The sequence below is a fragment of the Leguminivora glycinivorella genome, chromosome 2 (assembly GCF_023078275.1).
Source record: "Leguminivora glycinivorella isolate SPB_JAAS2020 chromosome 2, LegGlyc_1.1, whole genome shotgun sequence".
Taxonomy (NCBI): Eukaryota; Metazoa; Arthropoda; class Insecta; order Lepidoptera; family Tortricidae; genus Leguminivora; species Leguminivora glycinivorella.
Window position 1 is genome coordinate 17706456 of NC_062972.1, and position 24567 is coordinate 17731022.

At 38.9% G+C, this 24567-nt stretch overlaps 1 protein-coding gene across 1 annotated transcript; it reads left to right on the top strand.

Moving 5' to 3' along the window:
- Positions 1-965: 965 nt before the first annotated feature.
- On the top strand, positions 966-23904 carry LOC125240728 (structural maintenance of chromosomes protein 5). The gene is made up of 21 exons (XM_048148765.1): positions 966-1100; positions 1201-1342; positions 7257-7445; positions 7900-8120; positions 10385-10631; positions 11188-11392; positions 12059-12206; positions 12683-12824; positions 12906-13123; positions 13579-13742; positions 13983-14112; positions 14842-14977; positions 15142-15236; positions 17803-17914; positions 18336-18419; positions 18556-18780; positions 19441-19550; positions 20065-20182; positions 20618-20775; positions 21568-21685; positions 22685-23904. The coding sequence occupies exons 1-21, from the start codon at positions 1030-1032 to the stop codon at positions 22820-22822; spliced, it is 3171 nt and encodes a 1056-aa protein (XP_048004722.1). The 5' UTR covers positions 966-1029; the 3' UTR covers positions 22823-23904.
- The last annotated feature ends 663 nt before the right edge of the window (positions 23905-24567 follow it).

Below are 24567 nucleotides of genomic sequence, written 5' to 3' on the forward strand. Positions count from 1 at the left end.
GTCATATGCAGACCCATAATCAGACATGAGTCCCCTTGAGGGTGCTAGACTGTACGGAGTGACCATAGATTTAGAGATATTAAGCTAGATTGAGTAGTTAGGCAAAAAAGTGTGTCCCCGTGAGAGAAGAAAGCATTGTTTGGGCTGGTGTCCCTCTCGCACTTACTGACAATGTCAACATTATTCAGTGACGTCATTACTGTCATAAATTGGGGATACCAGTCAATATTCAAAGTTACTACCAAAACTACTAATACCCAATTAAAGGTTTTTTAATCTTTGATTTATTGTCATCAAAATAATTACATTGTAATTATTTGCCAATTCTTTAAAATATATCGAAACCCTAGTCTGAATATAACTCTAAAAAGTCAGGTAATATTCAGATAAAATACTACTACTATGGTAACCTCACTAACCTCATTAACACTGGCCACACGTGCGAGAGAGACACCAGCCCAGACAATGCCGTCTCATGTGGACCGTTTTCGCTAATCTGATACGATCGCCTTTCTGTCTCAGTGATAAGGTTCAATGTCGCATAGCAAAAATTGTGATTGCGCTGTCCCCTGTAAAAGTCTTTGGGAGTGACTGACTCAAAACAATCGAAACATGCCGCCAAATCGCGATATATTAACGTGAGTCGATCCGTATGTGGTATAGATGTATTCAAATATTTCTCCCGAAAGTTTAACACCTATAATCAAATAAAAGTTATAAAAGTGTGGACAGATAATTCAAAATATGAATATACCAATTTACCAACATTTTCATTAAAGGCCAAAAGTCACCCCCTAGGTCTAAATAGCTATCCGAGTTTGCGGTACTTTAACGTATATAACGTTATTAAACATTGTTAAAATAACGTTAAAAATAAAAAAAAATGTGTAGTTGTTTTTTTTACTGGTAACATATAACAACTGTCAAGTAAGTCATTTTTGACGATTTCACAGAAATTTGTATAAAGTGGATAATTTTTTGGAATTCCCGAGCCTTGGTACTCATATTATGGTATTTTAACAGTGAAACATGCCTAAAAAAGCCAATAAGAAGGCCGCTAAAGCAGGCTCAATTTACAGAATAGCTTTACAAAACTTCGTGTAAGTATAATTTATATAAAATTTTACGCGCCATTTCCGTGTTTATAAGCAATGTTCCGTTGTAAGCGTTTTGTCTAACCAAAATATGTTTCTTTTTCAGGACGTATAAAGAAGTGGAGTTGTTCCCGGGCCCGTCTCTGAATTTGATAATTGGTCCAAATGGAACTGGGAAGTCCACTTTTGTTTGTGCCATTATACTGGGACTTTGCGGTAAAACGAGCGTCATTGGAAGAGCAAAGAAGGTAAAGCTAACCCCTCGTAAATATTAAAAATCCATACCAATATTATAAATGGGAAAGTGTGTGTGTCTGTTTGTTTGTCCGTCTTTCACGGCAAAACGGAGCGACGAATTGACGTGATTTTTTAAGTGGAGATAGTTGAAGGGATGGAGAGTGACATAGGCTACTTTTTGTCTCTTTCTAACGCGAGCGAAGCCGCGGGAAAAAGTTAGTATTCTATAAAACTACATACTCATCTAGCAATGAGGGGATTTGCTGTGTATTATGATGCTCACAGCCAAAGTATGGCAGTTTTGTTTGAGAGTTGTGATAATTATTAAGTTAGATTCTAGGCGTGTCTCTTCTATTGTGTTCGTTTGTTTTGTCAAATGGTACTCTAATCATGTTTTATGTCCGATTATCTCAGCCTCAGTATGTTCTCTTATTGCTGGGGATACGGGACAGCAACCTTGACAACATAATATTCATTAAAAGATGACATATAATAAAATTATGTCAAACAGTTATCTGCTTTGATAAGAATAATTGCAAATAATGTGGTATTTCATTTGATTTATTCCTTCCTTACATGATTATGTTGTTATAGCAACAACTACTAAACAATGTTAAAATTATGTTAAGCACACCATGTTGTTTGATGTTGTTAATCTGTATGGAGAAGCAGTGTCTCTTAGCTCTGGTATTTTTAATGAGCCACATAGACCAAAGGAAACAAATGACTACATGTATGCTATATCATATAGCAGCATATAGCATAACACATGCTATAGCATACATGTCCATGAATGTGTTAATAACCTGTGGTACTGAATAAAACCTTATTAATATTTTTTTTACAATCACATTGGTAAAAATGAAATATTAAATAGCTAATCAAGCTTGCACCTTTTTTATGAACAATTCTGAAATTGGGAATGATACATACATTGTATTATTTTACATTAGAAAATAAATTGAGAAATAATCATATAAAATAACTTTTTCATCACACACACACTAAATATGATTTTGCACGCAGGCGGAGTGTGAGTTATAGAAAAATCGTTCTCCCATGGGAGTAATGAAATTTTTAGTACCATATTTAACTTTTTATCTCTTTACATATTTTTATATAGCAAGTGTGATGAAAAACATTGTGTGTAACTCGGGGAGTATGAATATTACAAACTCGAATCTTTAAATCGCTCCGTGTTAGTAATATTCAAGTTCCTCCCCTTGTTGCACAATGTACTATTGCACCTATACATGCAATACTGGTACTATCTGTAATCAGTTGTGTGAATTGTTTCAACAGATACACTCATGTTTTATGCATTTTATATAATCTATTGATCTGTATAATATATAATCTACTGCCCATACAACCATTTCAGTCGCAAAATCTTCAAATCAGTAACTAACTGTCAAATGTGACATAACGCGTGGTAACGTCGTGCAAACAATGCGACCGTATTGATACAATAACAAAATGTAGTCGTCGTGTGCACTCGTTACGGTAACAAAATGTGTACGAATTTGTGGCTGTCAATGTCACTGTCAGAATGACTTTTAACGACACTTTATTAGTCGACGTTTGCACACATAACGGTAACAACATGTGGACGAATTTGTGGCTGTCATTGTCACTGTCAGAACGGTTTCTGACAGTGACTTTGACAGAATTTGTACACACATGTGTAGGTCTGATTACCGAACTGCTCCTAAACTACTGTATCCGCAAATGACAATCTGAAATACGAAGGTTTCTCAAACTGTCTTGTGAAGTTGTGGACTGGTTGCTTTGAATCATTTAAATATGAGCGAATTAAATAATATAAACGACGACGACCATTTAAGCACTCTTCGACATTTTATAGAAATGTGGGAAAGTTAAGAAAAGTGCAGAATGATAATACAAATAGATAAGCACTTTATAGTTACTTAATGTATTAAATATATAATTTTTAATTCTTATTCATAAAAATGAAGTGTAGTGTTGCTTTACACAATAAAAGTAGGAATCAAATGAAATAGAGTATTTACTGTGATATTAATAGAATTTCTGTTGCGCAATGATAGTTTTTTTTCAGTACAGATGCTGCTTTTTTAACGCAGTAGTGCGAGCAAATCAAGCAATGATTCATTTCTTGTCTGGTCGAAACTCTTAGCTTAGATTTAGGTACTGAAAATCGTCGTACGATACACGTGCGAAAAGGACATTCACAACTCGTGTCGATTTAAAACACTCCCTTCATGCGTGTATTAATATATCGCTACTCGTATCGATTTTCCTCTTTTCCGCACTCGTATCTACAAGTATTTTGTTTGGGTTACAAAAAAAACACATTATTTACTCTACTACGTTTTATTTATGTCTCTTTAACATTACAAATTTGTAGATACTTATCTATACAAAAATCTTGACAAAAGAAGTACAGATCGCTGAAATTAATGTTGATAGTAATATTAATGACGACAACTTCAACAAGTGTCAATTGTGAAATGCCGCAAAATACTAGTTGCTCTATAGAAGACCATAATATGATCCCCGATCCTTTACAACCCAGCAGCTCGGTACGCACGTTACAATTTTTTTTTAATCTTCTTTAGTGAGGGCAACTGAGTACGACGGCATATTTAATTGTTTATAAAGTTTGAGGATACCTGGAAAAAATTAATACAAGAAGCATTCACTGCCTTCGGTCACGCGTGTACGCTGCGACCATTTTGCGACCGTTTGTCGACCGTTTGGTGACCGTTTGGCGACTGTTTTTTACATGGAATATTACCGTCTTAATCCATATTTTAACAACTTTATTGGTTTTCTAGGCATTATTTTTATTATTTCAGTCATATGCACCGGAGCACTAAAACTTCACCAATCAATATACATAACACGCAAACACCGAGTAGTCAATAATATTATTACTGGTTAAACTGAGGTAAATTGATGGCGCGTTGATAAATTTAGAATTTTTTTATGAAATCACTCGAGCAATTTAATTGGCCATGGTAATTAGCCCACATTATATTACAAATGCAAACAATATTTATCTTTAACAAATTCTTACGCCATTACATTTTAATGTCAAATGATTTTATTTCATTTTTACTTTGACGTCTCTCACGTCTCTGACAGTCGCCATGAAAAGAATGAAATGAACGAATGATTTTGGAAAAGTAGTCGCCAAACGGTAACAATGTGTGCACGCGTAGTGCACACTTCTGTGACCATTTGTTCCTGTTACCAATCGTCCCCATTTGGGTCGCCGCGACTAAACGTCGACCGTACTGCGACTAAGCATTGAGACCCGAAGACCTGTGTGTACACAAAATAGGAGGATTTGCGTAGGAACGGCGACCGATTATGGTTATATGGGTGGTTTAGTTACCAAAGTGCAATATAATAATGATTGGATTTAGAGTGTTTTGCCTAGATCCTTGAAAACTTGAATATTCGTCTGTCAATGAAAAGAAAATGGTAGTAAGTATGTATGGAATGCATATTGCTAGGCTCACGGACGAAAGATGGACCTCTAGAGTAACAGACTGGACAGGACCAGTAGGAAAAAGAAAAAGAAGACACCCACTGGCACGATGGAGAGATGACGTCGTCAAAATAGCCGGGGTCAATTGGACCTGGGTGGCTCAAGACCGCAATAAATGGATGCAACTGGAAGAGGCCTTTACCTCATAAAGGGTTCTGGTGTGACATTATTTTAATAGTTAAGATATATATTTTTCCAATTTCTGTAATATTTCACTGTCTAACTAGAAATAAAAGGCTTTTTTATTTTTATTTTTATTTTATTATTTTTATGTATGGAATGCATAAAGTTCTAACTTTGAGGAGAAGCATGAGATACGAAATTTTTTCAAAGTAGTGACGATATCTAATATAGGTACTTAATTCTTGTAACACTTTACATCCATACTAATATTATAAATGGGAAAGTGTGTGTGTCTGTTTGTTTGTCCGTCTTTCACGGCAAAACGGAGCGACAACATGACGTGATTTTTTTAAGTGGAGATAGTTGAAGGGATGGAGAGTGACATAAGCTCTCGTTCTAACCCCCCACTTGGGCATTAAACTAGTTTTAGAAGAAATGAGACAGTTTATTGTAGTTTGTTTAATGTCAACAAAGGCCAGGGTTATAGAGCAGGCTCCAAGAGGATGTTCGTTTGCAAAAATAGCGCACCTCTTTCTGACTTCTGATATATATTGTATAGGTCCCAGACATCATATAAACAGATGTTGCCAAGCAGTTTTGTGGTCCCCGGCCCCCACCCCGCCAATTAAAAATTGCATACAAACAAAAATAATTTTTTCCTCTTGGAGCCTCGTCTATTACTTTTATAACAAAATCATTCTACACAAGTAGAGCCAGGCATCTTCTGGGCGAGCTCACTCCATCGTAGGCCACGTCTTTGCCTTTGGTTAGTCTGTGGCCAAAGGTAAGCCCATTTATAATAATAATAAGAACAAGTAGAGCCAACATAAGAATTATATTTATGTAATCTCTATGCTCAAAATATGAACTCAGTAGTTGGTAAAAAAAAATGTGTAAGCAAGAACTGATATGTAACCCCAGAGAGTTGCATTATGTAAGATTATTACATACATTATCCTTTATTTATTTTGCTTCTTAGGTTAAGCTTTTTATAATATGAATATAAAAGTAAAATACAAAAACACATACAAAACAATATAAAAACATATAAACACATTATAAAAAACCTAACCTAGGGTGCCGCCAGCAGCGGGGCAGGGCCCAAGCTGCCGGTGGTTAGGGCCGCAGAGAGAGGAACCGTCGGACTATCCGCGCTGTGTCCAAGATCACCGCCTTCTGCATCTGGCCCTTGATCCAGCCACCTAGCGAGAGTCTCTTAAGATGTTGGTCGAGACTCTTCGCTATGAGACCGTTCGCTGAAACGACTATCGGAACAATGATCGTTGATTCAACATCCCACATGGCGGTTATCTCGTGAGCCAAGTCTAGGTACTTACTGGACTTGTCCTTCTCGGCTTTCACGAGATTCTTATCATGGGGGATGGTGATGTCAACGAGCACTGCCCGGCGTTGCAGTCGATCTATTATCACAATGTCAGGCTTATTGGCTACAATAGTCCTGTCAGTGATAATAGATCGATCCCAATAGAGCGTGGCACGACCATTTTCGAGAACTGGCGCAGGTAAGTACTTGTAGTACGGTACTTCGCGGTTCACAAGGCCGTATTGAAGAGCAAGTTGCTGGTGAATAATCCTGGCTACGAGATTATGTCTGTGCAAGTACTCGCCGTTAGCAAGATGAGAACAACCGGAAATTATATGCCTGAGTGACTCTCCGGGGCGGCGGCATGCCCGACAAATGTCGACCGTACCGTCCTTCAGGATATATTTCCGGTAGTTGTTCGTCATCATTACTTCGTCCGCAATTGCACAGGCAAAACCCTCGGTTTCTCCGAAGAGGTCCCCGAATCGTAACCAGTTCACCGATGCGAGCAGGTCTACATCGGGTCCCGTGAGGGCCTTGTAGAACCGCCCATGTAGCTGCTTGCTTTCCCATACCGCCTTGCGGTCCGCAGTACTTAGTACCACAGGTTTGCGCCAGTTCTCTTTCGCCAAGGAGAGCGGCGTGAGGTTTCCGTCTACTGCCACCACATCACGATGCATCCCACACTCGTTGTTAAGGAAGTAATTCCTGAGATTGTACACCTCACGGTTGTGGAGATTTTTGGCGTTTAGGAAGCCTCGACCTCCGCACTTCCGTGGGTTGTACAATCTCATAACAGACGAGCGCGGGTGTAACATACGGTGTGTGGTAAGCAGTAACCGGACCCTCCGATCCAGGGCGTCCAGCTCGGTCTGGGTGCACCTTAGTATGCCAAAGGAGTTATTATAGATTATTACATAATATCACACTATGAATTTTTCAGATCTCAGAATATGTCCGCAGTGGATGCCAGGAGGCCACCATTGAGATAGAGCTGCACCGAGAGGCCAATGAACCTAATGTCATAATTACTCGCATCTTCAACCTCCAGGATGCTAGTATGTGGAAGATCAACAACAAGAATGTTAAGGAGAAGCAGGTCCAGGAGCTCATTGCTACTATGAATATTCAGGTGCTTACTTTTATACAATTTGAGTAAATAACACATAATGGGTAATACCGAAATTGTAGCTCAGTGTTTTAGCAATGGCGAAAACTGTTTGCTTGGGCGAAAGGAGCATCAACTCAGCATTGCTACGAGCAATTATTAGGGTTGGCTCAACTTGATGTTCCTTTGTGTTGTGCTACCTCAGATTAGAAAATTGCTCGATTTTTGACAACCTGAAAAGGATAATGCTATGCATTAGAAAGAAACAACACTATTGGACCCTAAACCGCTGTCTGATTGTGGTTTTGTATATGGTTTCTTTTCTGCCAGCCTAGCTGGATGACAATCGCTGACGCTAGACTGTCGCATTCTGTCGCGCCAATTATTATCGTAAGCGTTTATGTACGTACCTTGTACTGTATACTGAAATACACCACTTATATTGTGTTGAATATTAAACAGTCAACATTGTCTTTAGGTGGACAACCTCTGTCAACTGCTGCCCCAAGACCGAGTGCAGGATTTCTCCAAGATGAACTCCCAAGAGCTCCTCCGGAGTACTCTAGCAGCTGTCGGGGGTCACACGAGTGTCAACCAGCTAGATGAGCTGATCAGGACTAGAGCTGAGCAGAGAGGGTTGTCAACGAGGCTGCAGAATAATGCGCAGCTTCTGGAGGAGAAAATACGGCAGAACGAAAGGTGAATATATAAACTTTAACATTAGGTGGACAACCTCTGCCTACTTTTTTTTTAAAACGAGGTGCAGGGCTTTCTAAGGAACCTCGAGAGAGCTCCTCCGGAGTACTCTAGCGGCTGTTGGCGGCCACACAAGTGTCAACCAGCTGGATGAACTGATTAGGACCAGAGTTGAGCAGCGAGGGTTGTCAACGAGGCTGCAGAACAATGCGCAGCTGCTGGAGGAGAAAATATGGCAGAACGAGAGGTGAATATTGAACTTTATCATTAGGTGGACAACCCCTGCCAACTTTTATTAAAACCAGGTGCAGGACTTTCTAAGGAACCCCAAAGAGCTCCTACGGAGTACCCTAGCAGCTGTCGGGGGCCACACGAGTGTCAACCAGCTGGATGAACTGATTAGGACCAGAGCTGAGCAGCGAGGGTTGTCAGCGAGGCTGCAGAATAATGCGCAGCTGCTGGAGGAAAAAATACGGCAGAACGAGAGGTGAATATCGAACTTTATCATTAGGTGGACAACCCCTGCAAACTTTTATTAAAACCAGGTGCAGGACTTTCTAAGGAACCCCAAAGAGCTCCTACCGAGTACTCTAGCAGTTGCCGGGGGCCACACGAGTGTCAACCAGCTGGATAAACTGATTAGGACCAGAGCTGAGCAGCGAGGGTTGTCAACGAGGCTGCAGAATAATGCGCAGCTGCTGGAGGAGAAAATACGGCAGAACGAAAGGTGAATATATAAACTTTGACATTAGGTGGACAACCCCTGCCAAGTTCTACAAGATCAGGTGCAGGAGTTTTCTATGAATTCCTAGGAGTTACTTCGGAGTACTCTAGTCCTGAGTCGACGCCGCACAGGGTGGACGCACGCTCGCCCGCCCCGCCGTAAGTTCCGCTCCGCTCCGAGCATGGACTCAGGCCCTACACTTAGGTCCTTGTTTTAGAGAGTTTTAAGAAGGAATGAGTAATTGAGAATCCGTCTTCCTGTTAAATAGATAATTAAATATTGTAAAGAGTTGGAGTTTACAAGTAAAGATGTTGCACAAATTATATGTAGTTTGAATTTCAAAAACTGGTTTGCTAATCTTATCGGCTTTGACTGTTGACCCCTGAACTGAATGAACCGTAGTTAGATTAAACTTATTGAAACTATTTTGGTATAAAAGTTATTTAAGCTTAAAACTAAATTAAAAAGTACTTCTCAAGATATTTAATCATGTGACAGACAGACAGACGGACAGAGCGGCACCGGCGGGTTCCTTTTTGTACCTTTTTGGTACGGAACCCTAAAAATGGAAAAATTATCACCTTGGATGATACTGGACCTGCGGCCTTTCGCCTACTGCAACTGCACAACTTCCGATCATAAGCTATCGAATTTTTCCCCCCAGATTTGCCAGATAGTAACACTTAAATTAAACCATTTTTAGGGTTCCGTAGCCAAAATGGCAAAAACGGAACCCTTATAGTTTCGTCATGTCCGTCTGTCCGTCTGTCCGTCTGTCCGTCTGTCCGTCTGTCACAGCCGATTTACTCGGAAACTATAAGTACTACAGTGATGAAATTTGATGGGAATATGTGTTGTATGAACCGCTACAAAATTATAACACTAAATAGTAAAAAAAAAGAATTGGGGGTGGGGCCCCCATACATGTAACTGAGGGATGAAAATTTTTTTTTCGATGTACATACCCGTGTGGGGTATCAATGGAAAGGTCTTTTAAAATGATATAAAGTTTTCTAAAAAACATTTTTCTTAAAGTGAACGGTTTTTGAGATATCAGCTCTCAAAGTCGTAAAAAGTATGTCCCCCCCCCTCTATTTTTATAACTACGGGGTATAAAATTCTAAAAAAAATAGAGGTGATGCATGCTAATTAACTCTTTCAACGATTTTTGGTTTGATCAAAGTATCTCTTATAGTTTTTGAGATAGGTTGATTTAACTGTAATTTTGGCAGGTGTATAAATTGACATAATAAGTTTATTATATTTGCTGCTACGGAACCCTTTGTGCGCGAGCCCGACTCGCACTTGGCCGGTTTTTAAATTTGATGATGATGATGTGTGTTCCTGTTATGCCTCACTAGGGACATATGGCTCTTAGAAGAATCTTCCACTTTTCACGATCCAGGGCGACTGCTTCCAAATCCTTCCAGCCTAGTACACTTGCGCCAGCCTCCTTCTCCACTGACCGCCTCCACGTGGTACAAGGCCTTCCCGACCGTCTACTGCCGCAATTTTAAATTTATTATCCTGTTATTAATTCTAGATTAAAAATAGTAATCGACGCCATGCAACAACGTAAAGAGATTGAGCAGGAGATACTGATGTGCGAACGCAAGAAGTACTGGATAGAGTACCAGGAGCTCAGAGAAAAGGTGAATGAGTACAAAGGAGACAAGGAAAAGGCCATCAAGCTGGTGGAAATACATACGAAGAAGTTGGAGCCTTTGGAGAAAGCTTTTAATAAAGTTAAAAGTGGAATCGGAAAGTTAGAACAGCAGAAGTTGAATGCGGTAAGTGTTGTGAAATAAGGATTAACAAATTATTATTTATTCACCACTACCCCATTGCACCCCCTATATTTACATAGTGATAGTGCCCGTAATCACAATTTTGTGTTGTTTATTTTTGTTTGCTGGTAGAATTGATTTTTAAGTAATGATTTTGAAATGTTGTTTTCTTACATTATTATAACATCTTAAATTATTATTTTCTTGGCTGTTCAACACTCAAAATTGGAAACCATTAAAACACTCAAGATAATCAAGACTACGTACTAATATAATCATTCGCTTACGTGGGTATCACAATATTTGTCTCACAAGAGGCTAGGAAACTAGACAACAAAATTAATAATAAATTATATGCCGTCTTTTTTATACCACGTCGGCAAACAGGTATACGGTCCGCCTGATGGAAAGCGGTCGCCGTAACCTATGGACGCCTGCAACTCAAGGGCTGTCACACGCGCGTTGCCGACCCATTAGAAACTTGTACACTCCTTTTTTGAAGAACCCCTTGTAAATGAAATAACATTTTGTTATCACTTGTTTCATGTTTTGTTTTCAGACTCGAGAAGTGCGTGTTCTAAAAGACAAGTTGAAAGAAACAATAGAGTCAGTGAGGGCGCAAGAGTACGCTTTGAGAGATATAGACTCTAACCTGAAAGAGAAAGTAGAGCGCCATAAAAATAGAGAAAGAGAGCTGATAGAGGCTAGAGCTAAGTTGGACAAGTTGATCACAGATAAGAGAAAGTTTGACGAAGAAATTAACGGTATGTACTAGAGACTGACAAATTATCGCAACCAAAATTATACAATAAATTATTATTGTATGTATACTTGTAGTTCTAATTCAATTCAATTTATTTAATAACTTTATTGTTGACATCTCATTCTGTTGTAAATATTTGTTTTAGTGCATGATGCATGATAATTGATATTATCGATGATTCACAAAAATTTCGTATGCCCTCGGGTTCGACATAGTGAAACAAGAATAATTATATACCTGTAACCATCATATACACCTATGATCGACGAATAAAGAATTTGTATTTGTAAATATTGTGATTTCTGTAACATACTGTGTCTTAGTAGAAATGCCACATCAGTGTGTCTTTATTACTATTTCAGTACTACATACAACATTTTCAATGAAAAATTCTTAGTATGTCTCTTTCTAGCACATGCGACACGTGGGTCTTAAGACATTTTTCTTTTTAAGCATATTTTAAGTATTAATTAGTATTTAAAGTGTGAAATTAGTATATTTAACATTAAGTTTTGTATAAATATAAGTAGTAAAGTGCTTTAGTGACGATACACTTTATCTCTTATTAGACCGCCTCAGTTACTATAAACTAAATCGATATTTAAATCAGCTATAAGCTGTGCGCATCTAACAACCAATAATTTATTAAATACCACAAATTTTACAGAGGATGGCGCTAAAATGGAGTTAGTACAACTACACAAGAAGATTGCAAAGGAGAATGCGGGCATAGATGGGATCAAGAAACAAAAGATGGAAATGCAGTTTGAGCTCGAAAGTAAAGTCACGCCAGTAATAAGACAGCATCAGAATAAGTAAGATATTGCAATCATTTAATTTATTTACGCACATGTCTAAATCTAGATAGTTTTAGTCACGTAATGTTCAATTGTTCATTAAGACAGCGTGCGAACTCTCATCCGATGCAGTGTACACTATTGAGTTTACATCAAATTCAGTCTACAGGGGTGTTAACATGACGTACTAAAGACGTTCAGTTTAGGTTGAGAGAAAGGGACACAGCTATAGCAGTTACATAGCTCCGTCCCTCTCTCTCAACCTAAACTGAACGGCTTTAGCTCGTCATGGTAACCCCCCAAATCGCTTCATTGGAAAGTATTGAAGATGACATATTATCTTGGGGTGTGTTGCACTATCTTGTGAGCATTTTGGGATCACCTGTAAGCCCGCAAGAGTTGATATTAAATCAATAAATAAAGGATTTAAAAACAACTTACGGTTGCCATCCCATTTATGACCTGTAGATAGTAACTAAAATGTTTGCTTTCAGAATCCGAAGCCTAGAGAACGTGGATGAGAAACGTCTAGAACTGCTGAAGAACGTCAGCGATCACACATACAAAGCGGTAATGTGGCTGCGTGAAAACCGGGCCATGTTCAAGAAAAGGGTTTATGAACCTATGATACTTGAGGTATTTTCATACTATACTATATAATAGGCTTGAATTTGGCGTTGAAGATTTAAGACATTCTCAAGAAACTTTTAATTTTAGATAAACTTCACGGATGCCAAATTCGCTCGTTACCTCGAGGCAAAGGTGGCTTCCCGCGACCTCTTGGCGTTCACATTTGAATGCAGTCAGGATATGAACCAGTTCACAAATATTGTGAGAATGGAGCATGGTCTGCGGACCGTGAACGCAGTCAGTAGCGAGGGATACCCGGCGCTCTCACACTATAAGGCGCAGCAGAAGGACATATCAGAGCTGAGGTGAGAATATTTTAGTCCAGCAACCTGTTCACGTTTGAATGTAGCTAGAATATGAACCAGTTCACAAATATTGTGAGAATGGAGTATGGTCTGCGGACCGTGAACGCCGTCAGTAGCAAGGGGTACCCGGTGCTCTCACACTATAGAACTGAGAATCAAGAGTGCTGTGTCGCAAAAGAAAAATCGAAGCTTTTCGTATTACTATTATCGTTCTGAAGTTGAATTTTCCGTGGTTTTCTTCTGAAATTTTCTGGAGATGTTTGCTCATTATGTTACTAATGTTTGACTATTGCGGTTTATGTCATTTCTAGCCTTGTTTAGAGCCTTAAATTACTCTAGGTATGTGTTACAACCATTTTAAAGCATAATATGTGGCAATATGTCATGAGCATACATAAAATAGTACTTAAATGTTTTTTTTAATCATGATAAGTTTTATTTTTCTATTTTTTTAGCTATCTCGGTTTCTACACGTACGTTTTGGACACGATCACAGCACCCGATCCGATCTTGCGGTACCTGTGTGGCAATTACAATATACAAAGCATACCCATAGGAAACGACCACACCTTCAATAATTGCTCCAAAGTGCCTTCTAACATTAAGTCTTTCTTTACTGGTGAGTTGCTTTATTTATTAGAATGGCCAAATGTATCTACACTCTTGCGATGAATGTGGTCCCTTTGACAGCGATCTGCGGTGTCTAAAACAGATCAATAAAGAATACCTTGAAAGGCGTGCTTACTGCTTTAATTTTCAAAACGTCTATGCATGCATTTAATTGTACGTATCTCAGTACAAAATAAGATTACAAGTTCATCTTGTGAGAGTTCCATTACCATTCCGTCCCTTTCTTCAGAAAACCACCGAATCAACATCAGTGTTTCGCGCTACAGCGGGGTGAAGTCAAGTTCGACGGTGGAGATAGGTCCCGCGAGACTGCTGGCCAACACTGTCGACGTGGATGAGCTCGAAAACCACAAGACTCAGTGAGTATCCTATACCAGATCTTTATGAACTATGTTGTAGTCCTAAGGCACCCCAGAGGTGCAAAGGGCCTTCACAAGCTCGCGCCACGCCTTCCTATCTTCAGCGACTTGGTCAAGTCGTATTCTATGACACGGTACCTCCCGCGCTGCCGGAAGGCGCATAGACTTTGTTTTAATTGTCATTTCTAGTAGGTACGTTACTTACGTTAGTACACAGTAATTCAATGTCAGCAACCCTTGTGGCCTCGCTCCAGCTCAAACTAGCCGCTCGTAGCTCATTTTCTACGAACCGCTTCCATGACACGAACACGGACACGAACTATGCGGAGACCTATCTAGAGCACAGTGGTTTTAAAAAATACGGCTTCATGAAAATGCACCATGGATCGCTCTTGTATTTTTACACGACTGCCCAAAAAAAACAGTGTATTGTTTTGGTTTGAATGTATTTTTGGCACCAGAAATATACAGAAGTAATAAAAGTAGTATTTTTTCTTGTGTGTTGCTTTTGCATTATTTCGGCATTTGCGAAAGGGTTTCGTTCTTGTTCGTTACACGGATTACTCAATCCGTGTACGAACAAGTAAGAACAAAACCGTTTCGCAAATGACATAAACATATATCAAAACGTAAGTTCTGTTTAGTCATTGACACGCACAGGCGAATTATAGGAGAAAAGTTCCCACAATTTTTTGTGTAATATAATTTCTAAGCTATTTTCCTTTTCAGGCTTACTGCACTTGAGAATCAAGCGAAAAACATGAAAGTAAAAATGCAAGACTTGCAAAACAAAGTAGCAAATTTGGAAGGTAATCTAAATAACCTCAATATGCAGAGGAAAAGGATCACCGAAAACGTTGAGAAGGTATGGTGGTAACTTTAAAGGATTTAGTTTTAGGCAAATCCTAAAAAAATATATTATTTATGTTATTTTGTCACCTAAAATAATTTCATGATATCATAATGAATTTAAATATTAAAAAAATGCAACTTTTCTAGTAAGTATAACAATGTAACTAACATTTTCAGCTCCGAGCTCTCGGTACACAGATACGTTTACAAGAGAAAAAGGTGCAAGATATTGAAAATGAACCACTTTTCAATCTACAACAAGAAAAAGAGAAGTATGTTTAATACACACTGTCTTATGATTAGTAATTTTAGTTCTTCTGGCTTCTAGTTTGGAAATTGTGTTGAAACCTCTTTTTAACCGCCTTCCAAATCTCAAAGGAAGGGGTTATCAAGTCGTCTGTATGTTTTTTAACCGTCGCCTCATATCTCAAGAAGGACGGTTATCAAGTCGTCTGTATTTTTTTTTTTTTTTTTTTTTTTTGTTTGTTCCTCGATATCTCCGTCGTTCCTGGACCGATTTTGAAAATTTTTTTTTTGATTGAATGTATATACATACAGATTGGTCCCATTTTTCTCAGAACCCAGTTCTGATGATGGGATCCTGGAGAAATCGAGGGAACTCCTCAAATCTGAAAGGCATACATATGGTGATTTTTGTGTTAATAAAGGAACAGCATGCATTTAGGTACGGAACAGTGACATTTGGTGCAGTGGAACTGCTGATGATGGCCAGAACGGAACTCTTCAAATCTGAACGGCACGGTTATAGTGACTTGGGTATTTTTATACGAACAGCATGCACTTTCGTACAGAACAGTGACATTTGGTGCAGTGGAATTTCTGATGATGGTCAGAACCGAACTCCTCAAATCTGAACGGCACGCTTATAGTGACTTTGGTATTTTTATAAGAACAGCATGCACTTTCGTCCAGAACAGTGACATTTGGTGCAGTGGAACTGCTGATGATGGCCAGAACCAAACTCCTCAAATCTGAACGGCACGCTTATAGTGACTTTGCCATTTTTATAAGAACAGCATGCACTTTCGTCCAGAACAGTGACATTTGGTGCAGTGGAATTTCTGATGATGGTCAGAACCGAACTCCTCAAATCTGAACGGCACGCTTATAGTGACTTTGGTATTTTTATAAGAACATCATGCACTTTCGTTCAGAACAGTGACATTTGGTGCAGTGGAACTGCTGATGATGGCCAGAACCAAACTCCTCAAATCTGAACGGCACGCTTATAGTGACTTTGCTATTTTTATAAGAACAGCATGCACTTTCATCCAGAACAGTGACATTTGGTGCAGTGGAATTTCTGATGATGGTCAGAACCGAACTCCTCAAATCTGAACGGCATACTTATAGTGACTTTGGTATTTTTATAAGAACAGCATGCACTTTCGTCCAGAACAGTGACATTTGGTGCAGTGGAACTGCTGATGATGGCCAGAACCAAACTCCTCAAACCTGAACGGCACACTCATAGTGACTTTGGTATTTTTGTAAGAAAAGCATGCATTTAAGTTCAGAACAGTGACATTTATTTAGTTATGTTTGTTAAGCATATGTTTTGAAGTCAAAGTTTGTCAAGCTTCGATTTCTTATAATATAATCGGATTCATGAGGAATTGAGGAAACTCCTCAAACCTTAACGTTATACGTATATTCATTTGTGTTTCCATCTAATAATTAAAGCATTAAAAGCAGTTTTAAAAAATACTTACACATTTCTACATAATCCAACATTCGCAAGTAGCTTTCACCAGAACCCGAAAGGCGACGGTTTTTTTTTGTTAAAATTTTTTTTTTTTTTTTTTTTAATGTTTGTTCCTCGATATCTCCGTCGTTACTAGACCGATTTTGAAAATTTTTTTTTTGATTGAATGTATATGCATACAGATTGGTCCCATTTTTCTCAGAACCCAGTTCTGATGATGGGATCCTGGAGAAATCGAGGGAACTCCTCAAATCTGAAAGGCATACATATGGTGATTTTTGTGTTTTTAAAGGAACAGCATGCATTTACGTACGGAACAGTGACATTTGGTGCAGTGGAACTCCTGATGATGGTCAGAATGGAACTCCTCAAATCTGAACGGCACACTTATAGTGACTTTGGTATTTTTATAAGAACAGCATGCACTTACGTCCAGAACAGTGATATTTGGTGCAGTGGAATTGCTGATGATGGTCAGAACGGAACTCCTCAAATCTGAACGGCACACTTATAGTGACTTTGGTATTTTTATAAGAACAGCATGCACTTACGTCCAGAACAGTGACATTTGGTGCAGTGGAACTGCTGATGAAGAATGAGCCGCCTCTGGTTAGAGTTCCGTTCTGATAATCATTCTCATCTGTAAGTACTTCAGAATCATCCAGATTTCAAAATTGGTTCAGAAATGACGGAGATATCGAATAACAAACATTAAAAAATATACAGACGAATTGATAACATAATCCATCATTTGAAAGTATTTATCACCAGAACCCCAAAGGAAGGCGGTTTTTTTTTCTTAAAAATTATATTCCGTCAACATCGGGTCGATAAATTAAACGTGACTTTTAACACTTTCGCAACAAAGAACCCCGCCTGGTGGGCACTCGTGAACTTTGCTGAGATGTCAGAGAACCCGCCCAGCGGGTTCTCGTCATACAAGCGGGCGGTTATAAATTTCAATCGGTTTCTGACGTAAGTATTGCGTCATTTTTTGTCTGCTAGTGAATGTGTTAAAAAAAACCTTGGTCGGTTTTTGGCTGGCATGGCATGGCAGTAGGTCTCGATATCGATGTCTGTAAGTTTGAAACCTAATGAACTGTTATTTACAGATGTAGACGGAGACAGAAGGACATAGTGAAGAAACAGGGCAAGATGCATCAGGAACTAGTAGGCATTATGAAAAAACTGCAGGATAAATTGCTCAATGGAGAAATGTGGAAGGTATGTTTGATTACAAGCTTGGCATTTAAGTATACCGATATGTTGATTAAGAGGGGCATTCCACGAGAAAGTCGCTTACGACATGCTTTTGCCTTGTATGGCAGCTATTTTAATAAAATCCGTAAAGCTCGAGAAAATACCGCCAATTTGTTAACAAACTCATGAAAGATTGTCGGACGCAATTTCGCTTTCTTAGCGTCTTCAGAAGTAATAGAACAATTTCATGTTGTGAGCGACATTCTCGTGGACAGCATTTATCGGTTTAACTTAAGTTTCTGACTGAATGAACAGTACATCATTAGACATTTCTCATTCCTTATGAAGATTTGGCAAATTCGGATTTTTTTTACCCTGCTTTAGCCAATTGCCCCTGAATAATTATTATATTATGATAAATACATATGTATTTTTTTTTTTTTAGGTGAAGTTAGACATTAGTAGAAAGGCAACAGAAAGGCAGGAATCTCAATTAAGGGAACTTCAAATAGCATTACGAGAGGCAAAGGTAAAATATTATAATCTGTGTTTTTTTTTTATCTTGCCGAAGTTGATTCTGTATTATTATTTTTAAATCATGAACTCGTGGACGTTGTAACATAATTTAATAACGTATGGATTACTGACAAAATATATATCCGCAGCATACACTAGAAGACATGGAAGTACGTTACAAGCAAACCAATATAAAAGCCCATGCTAAACTGAAAGAGGCAAAGAAAGCGTGCGGCAGCGAGCTGTTGCCTCAACACCCGAACTTCCCCTTCAAGGACCAGTTTGGGGAGTTGCCGGCCGAGCTGGATAGACTGCAGGAGCACTGCTATGAGCTGCAGACTAGGATGGATTGTATGGACAAGGGTGATGAACAGGTAACAGAAATCAGTATAAAAGCTAACTTTATAGTTTAACTCGTTTTAGTCTCACGCACTGTTGTGAAGACTAAGTCTCAGCCTTCCTTTTCAAGCACAAATAGTACATCTGCCCCTCGAGCACAACTTGCCTTGTCGCGCGCGAGTCCATGAAGACTTCAAGTTGAAGTCGCGCTTGATGTAAAAACTCGCGCGCGGCAAGGCAGTTTTGCTAAAGGGTAGCAAGTCGCGTCGCGCACCGCAGTCAGGATTTCTAGATGTAAAGTGCAGATCAGTTTGCATACTACATTGATCCTCAAAAATAATTTTAGCGGTTATGTGAGCTATTATAGTTTACTGAACCTCCAGGCCTGGGTGCGTAGCCGAATGGCACAGACGCTCACGAAATGCTCGTAGATATCTATCTCTACCGCTTGTGCGTATTGGCGCGACAGAGCCAGACTACCTTTCGCGGCGTTTCGTTTTCGTTTCGCGTCGCAGAAATGCCATTCGGCTACGGCACCTGACCATTCAGATAAATTTTGAAAAATATTATCGAAGTGAAGTCAATGTATTGTAAGACTGTAGCAAGAAAGATGTGGTCGAACATATTGGGCCACTTTAATCTCCAGTATTTGATGAATGTGTATTAAAAGAAGATATATATTATATTTGTTACAGGTCATAAAAGAATATGAGGAAAGAGAAAAAGAAATAGCGAAATTAAAGACCGACGTCAGCAGCAACAGTGACGTTCACAAGGAGCTTGAAAGCAAAATGAACTCTATCAGGTAATTCTTCCTTATTTGTCCAATTATTCACTTTAATTATGTGATACGTATCACTTATATTTAGAGCATCGATTAAACGCCCTGATGAGTACATTATCAGACTCGTTATAAAAATTCCAAGTCGGAAATTGTGGTTCGAAATTTGGCATAACACTTTTGTTTCACGCGTGTCTTTCGTAAGCAATGCTGTTCCCAGAAGCGTGACTGACATTACCACAGAACTAGATTTAGATAAAAGAAACAAGTTCATCTATTTGTATATGGGTCGAAATTTTAAATATGTCTCAGGCCCTTGAGTGTTCATAATTTTTGTGTTGTTGCAATTAATTAAATATCACGTAACGAAACATTTTTAATGTTTTCGTTAACTTCAAGTTGACGTCCGAAAGCTGCGATTAAAGACTGACAACTCAGTGGATTTTACTGAGTTCATTTGACTCGCTAACTATGTACGTTTGCTTGATCTATGGTATATATGACATCTGTGGACATTACGGTGTTATTTTGTTTGCAGAGAGCAATGGCTGCCTCCTTTGGAAAACTTGCTACGGGACATAGACAAGAGCTTTGGAGAAATGTTCGCTAAACTGGGTTGTGCCGGAGAAATCAAACTCGACAAGGCTGGAAATGATGTAAGTATTTAAAACACCTAAAGTCACAAATACTCTGTGGAATCCTAAGCACTCGCGAATGGTCGCGATGTATATTCTTTATGTCAGCGTTTAAAACCCCAGCTCAGGTCAAAAATACGGTACATGTTTTGTTCCGATATATATTTCATACATATCGTCACTACTTTAAAAAAAACTTGTATCTTCGTCTGTCACTGAAAAGAAGATTGTAGTAAGTATGTATGGAATGCATATAGACTTACTGCGTTTTAACTTTGAGAAGCAGCGTGAGATACGAGATTTTTTCAAAGTAGTGACGATATTTGTTGTTTCTGGGGTCTACTGGCAGTGCACTTTGGACCTTAGTACAATACGTTATCATGCTAATCGAAGCGAGAAAAGTAACAAAACTTCCTTTAAGAGAAAACAGGTTTCTGATATGTATTATATTTACAGGAGGACTACGACAAATACGGCATCTCCATCCTAGTCCGATTCCGCACATCCGAGCAACTGCAGCAACTAACGCGACACGCTCAGTCGGGCGGCGAACGCGCGCTGTCCACAGCCATGTACCTCATGTCGCTACAGAGACTCACCACCGTGCCGTTCCGGTAAGATACTACCCTGTTCCGCTCCGTTCAGTAGTCTACGACAAATACGGCATCCCCATCCTAGTCCGTTTCCGAACATTCGAGCAACTGCAGCAGCTAACGCGACACGCTCAGTCGGGCGGCGAACGCGCGCTGTCCACAGCCATGTACCTCATGTCGCTACAGAGACTCACCACCGTGCCTTTCCGGTAAGATACTACCCTGTCCCGGTCCGTTCAGTAGTCTACGACAAATACGGCATCCCCATCCTAGTCCGTTTCCGAACATTCGAGCAACTGCAGCAGCTAACGCGACACGCGCTCAGTCGGGCGGCGAACGCGCGCTGTCCACAGCCATGTACCTCATGTCGCTACAGAGACTCACCACCGTGCCGTTCCGGTAAGATACTACCCTGTCCCGGTCCGTTCAGTAGTCTACGACAAATACGGCATAATCCATCCTAGTCCGTTTCCGAACATCCGAGTAACACAGCATCTAACGCGACACGCGCAGTCAGGCGGTGAGCGCGCGCTGTCCACAGCCATGTACCTCATGTCGCTACAGACACCACCGTGCCGTTCCGGTAAGATACTACCCTGTCCTTCTTCTTAACAACTAACCAGCAACACAACAAACTGCAGAAGACCAAACAGCAGACGAAAGACGATAAAATTATCCGCTGTGCCTCTACTAATTCCTGTACATTGTACTTTAAGACAATCTAACTTGCTTGATCGAACAAATTTCGTAACGTCGAATTTCTATGACATTGGCATGTTTACCGCATAGCTGAATTTACTTGTTGTGTTACAGATGCGTCGATGAAATAAACCAGGGAATGGACCCGATAAACGAGCGCAAGATGTTCCACCTGCTCGTCAAAGTGACAACCGAGTGCGACAACGCCCAGTATTTCCTGTTGACGCCTAAAGTGAGTATCATTCTAGCAAAAGTCATCGTTGAGGGCCCATTTACATTACATGTCACTAGAACTCGCGTGCGAGTTTGATTACCTAACATTCCGCAATTACGAGTTTGCGCGCCGTCTAAATGGGCCATGATACAAGATACAAAGTATTTATTTGCCAGAATACAGTGGGTGCATAGATGGTAACATACAATCAGTGGTACAGTGTACTCTACTCACAACTGAGCATGCAAAAATTACAAAAATAATCCATTATTTCGTGCAATTAAATTTGAACTACATAAACATACAATATATAGACAATACTTACATTAAAACAATAATTAATTACATAATTTTGGCTGGATAAATTATTCTTGACTAAAGCTAGCATACAATTTTTTAAATTATTCCTCATTATCATTTTCATCAGTATTGAAGAACTCGTTTATGGAGTAAAAACATTTATTTAATAGCCAATCTGTCAATAATAAGCCACTTGGTAACTTATTATAGACTTGTATCCCCATACAGTACGCGTTCTGCCTATATATTTGAGTCGTAGCAAGGGGTAAGTGTAACCGAGATCTATACCTGGCCATGGCCCTACCCTACCATGGCCCTATCGCAAGTCGCTTTAACCTTTTCGACGCCAACAACTGATATATCTGACCTGATTATTCATCAGACGTCAGAGAAAAATAAGTACGTGCATATGACGTTGAATTTCAGGATGCTTGGGTGACTTGGCGTTTGTGCTTGACACGGTGTCGAAAAGGTTAATCGTTTAAGAAAGACGAAAGTAGTCTTTTGTACACCATAACTTAGTATTTCTATGTCCTAACTTGTCTTAATATGTACAATAAAGTGTTTACATACATACTATAAAGATTAGTTGCAACAACCACGATTGATGAGGATCGTGATGAATAATGAACATTGTAGCAAACACTAAAACGGGTGGTTGACTATCTCTACAGTATTTTATTAAAATTATTTGTTAATATCAAAATTTATTTTCAGCTCCTAACAAACTTGGAGTACAACCCAAAGATAATGGTGCACACTATAATGAACGGCAAGCATATTATGAACTACAAGCAGTGGAACTACGAGGATTTCTTAAATAACGCCAAATCCTATAGACCAAGGAAAAGCTAGTTATATAAGTACTTAACATAGCTTTAAAATGAGATTATAAAAGCCGTACTGAATTCAATTTGAGTACAACCGATCGTACCTCATTTGATAGGGTCATTTAATGACGTTAAACATTATCGAAGATTGAACGTAAGAGAGCGAATAGGTTTTTTTTTTACTTTCTATTGTCTAATTGTATTTTTTGACCTTTGTTCAAAAATGTGGTCGAATAACTTGAATATTAGGTGACATATTTGAATTGTCTTTATCTGTCTGTTCTGTTATCTTGTCTGTGTGTATGATAGCACAATTTAAGCATCGTGTTTAATTTATATTTATAACTATTTTAACACGTTCATTGCCCCGCGGACATGGTTCAAGATGTATAGAAGCTTAAAAGAACTCATGATCATCACTAAAAAAGATACCCACCGTAGACCATGAATAGGAAAATAATGTATGACATATGAACGTGCGTACAATTTTATAGCTTTAAAATATTGTCTTATTTTGCTATGAACAGCGTAATTTTAGTTTCGATGATTATACGAACTTACTATTTTATTTCCGAACTATTGCTATACAGTAGAGCACATTTCTTCCCATGAACAAAGGAGGTCTGTACCCATGTTAACCTAGTTAACTATTATTGTCTCTCTAAGGGCCATTTGCACCAACGAAAATGGAGGGTTAACCTCGAGTTAACCCACCACTTTATATGGAATTTGACAGTTGACAGCCCACTAACCCTGAGTTAAGTGATTGGTGCAAGTGGGCCTAAACGTGTTAGATGTTACCTATATCTGAGACCCTTAACCACCCTCTTGTAAGATAAAATTATTATTTTAAATAGGGATGAGTACCTTATATTATAATTATTATAATTTTATATCTTGTACGTCTATCAAAATTGTTTGAAACGGACTCAGGGTAGTTTTCGTCGAAAGATTTTAGTCAAGTTTCGATCCAGGTATGCACACGATTTTAAACAGAAGCAGCACTGAGAATTGTAAAGCACGTTAAATAGTTATTTGTTATACAAGAGGGCAAAGTTGTATTTTAACGCCGAGTGTGGAATTGAAAAACGAGCAAGTGAAAGGATTCTATAGTTGAACCACGAGCGAAGCGAGTGGTTCGAGAAAAGAATCCTGAACTTGCTCGTTTTTCAATTCCACACTCGGCGTTAAAATACAATTTTGCCCCCGAGTGTAACACAAAACTTTTCCCCTCACTATAGCGAGGAAACTACAACGCAAAAAATGCAGTTATCACTGCTTCCAGTAGTTCCACAGGTGGTAAATCATCTTTATTACTAGATTCACCTACTTTTATCAATTTTGAAGCAGTTGATTTGACTTTATTCAAGGTCAAATTACTTTACCCACTAGTGGATAAAATGCGTTTTTACCCGCTGGTATTAAAGGACAAAACACGTGTTTCCGAGCTAGTGAGGGGAAAAATAATTTTAATATGTTAAGAGTCTCACGAGAGTTTTATAGTGATCTTGTACATATTTTTGTATCGTTGTTAAATGTTAACCCCCTTATTCATAAACGGTCTCCAAAGTTATCAAGCCGATAAAGTTCGTTTGTCCCTTTTCCCCGTATTGGTGTGATAGAAAGGGACAAACGAACTTTATCGGCTTGATAGCTTTAGTGAACGTTTATGAATAAGGGGGTAAAGCGACATTTTGAAGTGTACTGTAAGTTTTGAAAAATTATAACTTTATTGTTTTTAATTTGTTGATAGCATGGAACAGACTTAAG